The 7,932-nt window shown below is 38.5% G+C and overlaps 1 protein-coding gene across 1 annotated transcript; it reads left to right on the top strand.

The window, feature by feature from the left end:
* The first annotated feature begins 7,272 nt into the window (after positions 1 to 7,272).
* On the top strand, positions 7,273 to 7,879 carry LOC128127268 (HMG1/2-like protein). Its single transcript, XM_052765714.1, has 4 exons — positions 7,273 to 7,319; positions 7,466 to 7,555; positions 7,646 to 7,766; positions 7,835 to 7,879. Exons 1-4 carry the CDS (start codon positions 7,273 to 7,275, stop codon positions 7,877 to 7,879), a joined length of 303 nt encoding a protein of 100 aa, XP_052621674.1.
* The last annotated feature ends 53 nt before the right edge of the window (positions 7,880 to 7,932 follow it).

Below are 7,932 nucleotides of genomic sequence, written 5' to 3' on the forward strand. Positions count from 1 at the left end.
TATATTAAGAGTTTATGGACGTGTAAAGTCATAAAGTTGGAGACTTTATGAATCTAGGGTGCATTTGGACCATGGATATGTAATTTGGGCTTAAGTGCTTAAGCTATTTAGCACTTAATGGACCTTTGGGATCTACGAGGGTACGCCCCGCGTAGGGAGGAGTACACATTGCGTACTTGGTCAGCCACCTCGATGGTGGTCAATGTGAGGCTCGTGTACGCCTTGCGTACCTCCAGTGTATCGCCAACATACGTCGTCTGTGGACTTTTGAGTTTAGGCTTCGAGTTTTGGGCCACCTTTTTGGGCTTGAATGACTTGGGCCCTCATTAGACTTTCTGGGTATGAGTGTTTTGTGCTAGTTTGAGAATTGGACCTAAGGATAAGGCCCAATAAGGATTTAGGCCCAATTTGGAAAATTAGGCGAATTATGGGTCTTGCAGTAATTTGGCCTCTTGGATCAAAATTGGACTTGGGCCTTGGCCCAATTTGGGATAGGGTAAAGTGGCCATTTACCTTAAGTCTGGATCCTTAGTTAAGGATGGTAATCCAATTGTTAAATGGATGTTTGTTTTGTTGTGATAGTTTGGGATTTTCATGAGTCGGCAGTCGGAGGTTTTCAGTATGGTTCGACATTGTAAGGTGAGTTTTCCTCACTGTACTTGTAGGTCGAAGGCACCAATGCCCCCCCCCCCCCCTTGGATTGATATCCTGTTGTGCGTGATGTTACATGATAGTGATCTATTAGATCAGAATCCTGGTAGATAAGATGATGCTATGCTTAGTGATCTATAAGATCTATCTGTTTGTTTGTTGGCTGGTTAATAGTATGTTTATTTGTATTATATTCACATGATTGGTTAGTGGTTGAGGCTTCACTGCTTTGTGTGTAAGCCAACAGGTCGGGGCATTCCAAACCGATGGTTGATGCCCTAGCGTATTCCATCATGACGATGATTAGACCTACAGTATGTTGGCATTCCAACCCGATGGTTGATTGGACCCATAGTATGTTGGCATTCCAACCCGATAGGTTGAGGGGCTTGGGGTATTCCAACCCGATGGTTGATTGGACCCATAGTATGATGTTTTGTATGTGTGCTATTATTATGTATTTGTATTTTGGGGGAACTCACTAAGCTTTGGGCTTACAATTTTGGATTATGTTTCAGGTACCTCAGAGGATCGCGGGAAGACGAAGGCGTGATCGTGCACCTCCTCATGTTTTACTTTATGATTTTGGGATTTCTCTGATATTGAACTTATTCTGAAAACAATATGTAAAAAATGATGGTTTTTGGGTTATTTAAAAGTTTAATTTTTTTCATGAATTATATGGATGTAACACAAAACAAAGTAAATCAAAAGGTCCATAAAGCCAAAAAAGTTAAGGTTTTGACTAAACCCTAGAAAAAGACAAAATTGCAAAAATGGTCCCTGTGGTATGCATTTTTTTGGGGTTTTAGTCCAAACCATGACTTTTTTGGATTCGTGGTCCTTTTGAGGTAGTTTTGTTGCGTTTTTGGTCTCTCAGTAAATTGAAATGACTGTAATGCCCATGGGGTATTTACTTTTTATTTTTTTCTATTTAATTTAAATGAAAAAGAAAATAAATAAATAAATTGGACCCACATCTCTCTCTCTCTCTCTCTCTCTCTCTCTCTCCTGTGAAGCCCATCAGTGATCCAAACATCGTTCATAGTCAATTTCAACATCAGATTCCAGCAATTTGGACTAACCCACAAAAAAAGACTTAAAGTTCTTCACCCACTTTCACTATGAACACACATACACACACTAGATCAAGGAGAAGAAGACCCATTTCGGTGAGTATCAAGAAGTCCCTCTCGCTTCCCACTGATAACCCTCATCCTTCTCCAAAATTAATTTCAGCACCTTAACAGATTACCATCTGTTGTTGCTGCTATTCTTGGTTAGATTACCATCTCCAAAATCAATTTATCCTCTCTCTCTCTCTCTCTCTCTCTCTCTCTCTCTCTCTCTCTCTCTCTAAACCCATTACCGTTTTAACTGATTTTGAGGAAACAATATCCTAATCAACACAAATCTCGATTCCTAAATCAACTCACTTTCAGTCCATTTTAAATTAGATTAATAGATCCAAAAACAATTTGATTCTAACAAATGCCAGTGAGCATTACATGTTGAGAGAACAAAAGAGAAAGTGAGGAAGATGATAATTAAACTAGAAATGGATGAAGATGAAAATTAAACCAGAAATATATACATTTATCTGTATGTATATATGTTGAGAAATAGGTAGAAAGCAGTGAGATTGGATCAATCGGAGAAGGATAGAGATGAAGCTTGAGGTCGCCGGAGCCAAAACAAATCCTAACTCCGATTAGAGTTTCGTCGTCGTTGCTATGAAGATCAGATTAGGGTTACCACTGAATCGGAGTGAATGGAGGTGACGGGTCTTGTAGCTATCTCTAACCTCCGACGTTCCCCTGCGGTCATTATCACACCTGCTTCCATATATGTGAATCGCAAACCGTCTTCATATGAAAATATAGATGTGTGTTTGTGTGAGAAATCGAATCTGAAAACTCCATGTGTTCATATGATTTAGAAATGTGTATCTGTGTTCATCAGATATGATATGAATCGTGGAAGATGAAGAAGTGGGTGGGGGTGAATTTCTTTTTCACGAGAGAGAGAGAGAGAGAGAGAGAGAGAGAGAGGTGGCCCACTTTTTTAATTATTAAAATAAATAAATAAACGATTTGATTTTAAAAGAATAAAAGAAAAATGAAAAATAAATACCCCAAGGACATTATAGTCATTTCAGTTTACCGAGGGACCAAAAACGCAACGAAACTACCTCAAAAGGACCATCAATCCAAAAAAGTCGTTGTTTGGACTAAAACCCCAAAAAAATGCATACCACAGGGACTATTTTTGCAATTTTGTCTAGAAAAAATACATACCATAGGGACCATATTTGCAATTTTCTCTTTATTTTAAGTTATGAATTAGTTTATTGTAATTTATTTATTTGAAAAACTATAAAACTAGTTTATTTTAATTAATGGATTAGCTTATAAAGTTGTTTTTGATAAGTTATTTTGGGATAACTTTTATAAGTTTATGGAGCTTCTTTTTAGAAGTATATTCTTAATGTAGAATATATAGGCGTCAGGATCAACATTTTCGATTTTAGGAGAAAATATCTACGCATTTGTTTCAAATACATTAAAAATTAAAATAGTATAAAAGTTTTTCAAAAAAATAAATTAGTTTACTGTAAATTATTAATTTGTAAAATTAGAAAACTAATTTGTTTTAAGTTATGAATTACTTTATAGTAATTTATTAATTTGAAACTATAAAACTAGTTTATTTTAAGTTATGAATTAAGTTATAAACTTTTTTTGACAAATTATTTGGAGATAATTTTCATAAGTTTACATAGATTTTTAAAAAATATTCCAAATATGTTCTAAGAATATATCTGGTCTCCAGAGAAAATATCTACACATTTATTTCAAATAAATTAAAAATTAAAATAGTGTAAAAGTTTTTCAAAAAATTAGTGTATTGTAATTTATTAATATGTAAAATTATAAAACTAGTTTATTTTAAGTTATGAATTAGTTTACTGTAATTTATTAATATGAAAAATTATAAAACTAGCTTTGTGCACTTCGCATTATACCAAAGTATATATATATATATATATATATATATATATATATATATATATATATATTCTATTTCCTGTCTCTCTCTTCATCTCTCTCTGTAAACCTAGGTACGCCTCCACCCTACATCATTTGATCCACCACCAAAATGGAAAAGAATGGTTTGGCAGATTGGAATCGATGAAGCCAAAAAAAAAAAGGAAAGGGAAACAGGATCTCTAAATTACTGTTGATCGGAAGAGAATGATTCAAGAACGGAGCAGGGATCGGGATGCATAATCGATTGGGGGATTTTCGATCCTCATATGATCGAGTGACAATGAAATCAGTAACACCCGAAATCAGAAAGGTCAAGAAAGGAAAGGAAAACCATAAGTTAAAGAGGGTCGACTCGTCGAGTCCAGGGAGGAACTCGGCGAGTCGGAGCGGGATCCGGGTGTAAAGTAAGTGACCGACTCGGCGAGTCGGCAAGTGGACTCGGCAAGTCTGGTATGGGTTGGGAAACCCTAATTCCGGGACTTGGTACCCTATTTAAGCATCTTATTCTCTTCCATAGGGCTCATTTGCGGCCCCTATAGTCCAGAACCCCAAACCCTAGCCACCATAACCATTTTTGGAGCAAGATCTACCCTTGGTGAAGTAATTTGAAGCTTGGAAGTGAAGAGATTCATAGTGGTGCAAGAGGAGGCCTTGGATCCAGATTTGGTGGAACTTTTTAGAGCATTTGGAGGTAATGAATCGTTATCCTTGGCTTTGTCCTTTCTATATCCATCTTTCATTGAGTTTTAGGGTTTCTTTGAGAGTATGTGATGAGAAATTGGTGCACAAGTTAGATCTGGAGTTGAAACTCCAGATCTGAGCTCTATTTGGATCAAAGAATGCAGAAAGCCCTATTAGTTGCTATGCAAAAGCCATTCCCCACGAGTTAAGTTCCTTTCTAGCTTGGTTTTTGGTATTATGAGACAAGAAGCACGTAAAGGTATCAACTTTATGTTGCTAATGGACTCTAGGAACCCAGATCTATTTTTTGGAGCAAAGGAGTAGCTATGTGACTCGAGATTATGAGAATACACAAAAGGACTCAACGAGTCTGGGAGATGACTCGGCGAGTCGGGATAGATACCAGTCTTAAATCGCGTAGTAACTCGGCGAGTCACATGGGTGGACTCGACGAGTTGGATGAAGATAGGCAGGAAATCGACGAGTTGGAAGAACAACTCGGCGAGTCTGTTGAAGATTGTCTTGGACTCGGCGAACCTGTTCTTGGACTCAGCGAGTTAAGTCGTGAAACCCCAAACCCTTCTAGTTAAGACTCGGATCAGTGAGTTGAGTGGAGACTCGGTGAGTTGGACAGGACAGAACTCGGAAATCAGTAGACTCGGCGAGTCATGGTCTGACTCGGCAAGTCGAGTCGCGAATAAAAAGCATTTCTGAGCTTATGAACTTGGCGAGTCAGTAGGCTGACTTGGTGAGTAGGGTCAACCTGGAAGGTTGACTTTGACCAGGACCTTGACTTTGTCAACAGTTGACTTAGTTAACTTTTGAAGGACTATCAGACTAAGTGTTATATTGATATTGGTAGCTCAGAGAGCTAGAGGAGCAGCACCTCAAAGGTTGTCGGTTAGCAGCCAGAGGGTTATCAGCAGAGCTCAATAGTTCAGGTGAGTTACCTTCCAGTAGTGGTGGGTCTAAGGCCACAATGCCAGCCCACCAGTAGGAGACGTATGATAGATGATTGTCTATGTGATATCATCTAGGTTTGCTACTACCTGATATGTTATATGCTAGCATGATATGTTGTATGTGATAGTAGTAGAGTTCGGTTGTTAGGACCGAAGGGTAGTCAAACACCCTAGATACGTCTAACAGTATGTGATGATATGTTTGCATGCTGGCTTGTTATGTTATATGCGATAGAGGTAGTAGGAGGGGACTAGTCCCCAAGTTCGGTTGTTAGGACCGAAGGGTAGTTCAAGCACCCCAGATAGGTCTGATAATCTGTTATGATATGACATGTGATAGTGTTAGTAGTAGGGGTGAAATAGTCCTCGAGGTTCGGTCGTTAGGACCGAAGGGTAGTCAGCACCCCAGAATGGCTTGACACGGGTAGGACGGCACCCCAGAATGGTCGTACCGGTCAGGTCGGGCACCCAAGAATTGTCTGGCAGTATGTATGTTATGTGATTGTATGGTATGGGGTAGTTTAGGGGAGCTCACTAAGCTTCGTGCTTACGGTTTCAGTTTTTGGTTTCAGGTACTTAGTTTTTCAGAGGGGGATCTCGGAGAGGTTGTAGTGCACACACCATAGTCAGTTAGCCTAGGAATGTTTTACTCTGACAATAAGATTAAGTTTTGAATTAATACTCGGAAATTTTGTTATGACTTATGACACGGTTTTTATAAATATGGCTTTAGTAATGTTTTAAAAGAAATTTTGGGGTTGTATTTTGGGACGTTACAAAATCATTTAGGCTACTCTCGGTTTTTTTTGTTTGATTTTAACAAAAATCGAAGAAGAAGAAGAGAAGAACAACGGATTTCTTTTTCTATTTTCTGTTTTGGAACAGGATCTCCGAATTGCTGTTGATCGGAATAGAAGGATTCACGAACGGAGCAGGGATCGGGCGGCATAATCGATTAGGAATGTTAAATCCTTGTCTAACCGAGTGAAAATGAACGGAAACAGGTCAGAATCATTCACTACAAGAAAATAGCCCTTTAATGACGCGCAAACAATGACACTCGTTGATAGACGACGCGCATTTGTAAGTGCCCTAAAAGATAGCGTCAGTTTTGCAAAATTTGAAGGATAGAGGGCACGCATTTTTGTGCGCCCTAAAATTAGTGTCAGAAAAGAAAAAAAAAGAAATGTGGAGGGCACCTTTCATAAAATGTGCGTCATGTGAATGTGTCGCTTTATAATTTTAAGTGAAACACGCGTTTTAGGCGGGAAATGAAATCGACGAAAATTACCCCCGCCTATTGAATCCCAAAATTAATCCCCCCGCCTCTTCTACTTAGCAAGAAAAAGCCCTAGGTCCGTCATCTTCATCTTCAGTATCGTCAAACATCTCGTTCATCAGATCTCTACTTGATCTCCTTCTTATCAGTATCACCAAACATCTCATTCACCACCTCCACCCTATCAACATTCCCTTAATTTCAATTTGATGCAGGTAATACACGACCAACTGTAAGTCTCTCTCCCTCTCTCTATCTCTCTCTCTCTACCCCTACCGTTCAACAACAACCTAGACACCCACCACCCCTCGTCTTCTCTCTGGTTCACCATGGCCACCAATGAAGCCCCATTGTTTTATCCAAAATGGGCCCAAAATCATGAACATAATCAAGCCTTCTTGGAATGAAAATCTTCCCGCCCAAATAGTTCTATTGCCGACGTATCGTAGCCATTTATAAGTCGATTTCCTTACCCCAGTATCCCCCAATCGCAAACGAATCAAACCCTAACCCTAGATTTTTTGCTAACTAGGTATGTTTTCTTCCTCTTTTTCCTCGATGTCGACTCTAATTTTTTTCATTTACAACCATTTTCGCTTCGATTTTTGACCTAGTTTGTTGTTTCGGTTGTTTCATTCAGGATCAAACGATGAAAGGAAGCAAATCAAGCGGTGCTACGAGGAAAGCCGATACCAAGTACGATTTAATCTAACTATGTTTAAAACATACCATCTGCTAGGGTTTAATGTTGTATTTTTTTCATCTTCAATGAAATTAGGTTTATGTTCTTCCTCAGGATCATGATTTCGGTACTTTTTAACAATTGTTTGTTGTAATTTTAGGTTGGCTGTAAAGAAGACTGCAGCCAAGGGGAAAGCAGCTAAGGATCCCAATAAACCCAAGAGACCCGCTAGCGCCTTCTTTGTGTTCATGTTAGTAGCTGTTCTTCGTTTATCACTACCTTCATGTTTTACTTCCATTTCCAAAGTTTAAATATTTTTCCTCTTGTTAATGTTATAAAGGGAGGACTTTAGAAAGCAGTTCAAAGAAGATCACCCTGACAACAAATCTGTTGCTGCTGTAAGTGATCTTCCTTTTTGCCTTTTGTCATCGAAACTTCTTAAGCTTTGTTTCAAGTATTCTGTATCTAGATTGAGTTGAGTTTGTGTTTTTAGATTTTGATTTGGATTTCACTTGTGTATAATTATCAGGTTGGTAAAGCTGGTGGGGCAAAATGGAAGTTAAAACTATACTAGTGCTCTCTTTCCTTGGTTTTCATACTTATTATTATGATCCAGTTTCACTGAGC

Source organism: Lactuca sativa, chromosome 7 (genome assembly GCF_002870075.4).
Source record: "Lactuca sativa cultivar Salinas chromosome 7, Lsat_Salinas_v11, whole genome shotgun sequence".
NCBI lineage: Eukaryota > Viridiplantae > Streptophyta > Magnoliopsida > Asterales > Asteraceae > Lactuca > Lactuca sativa.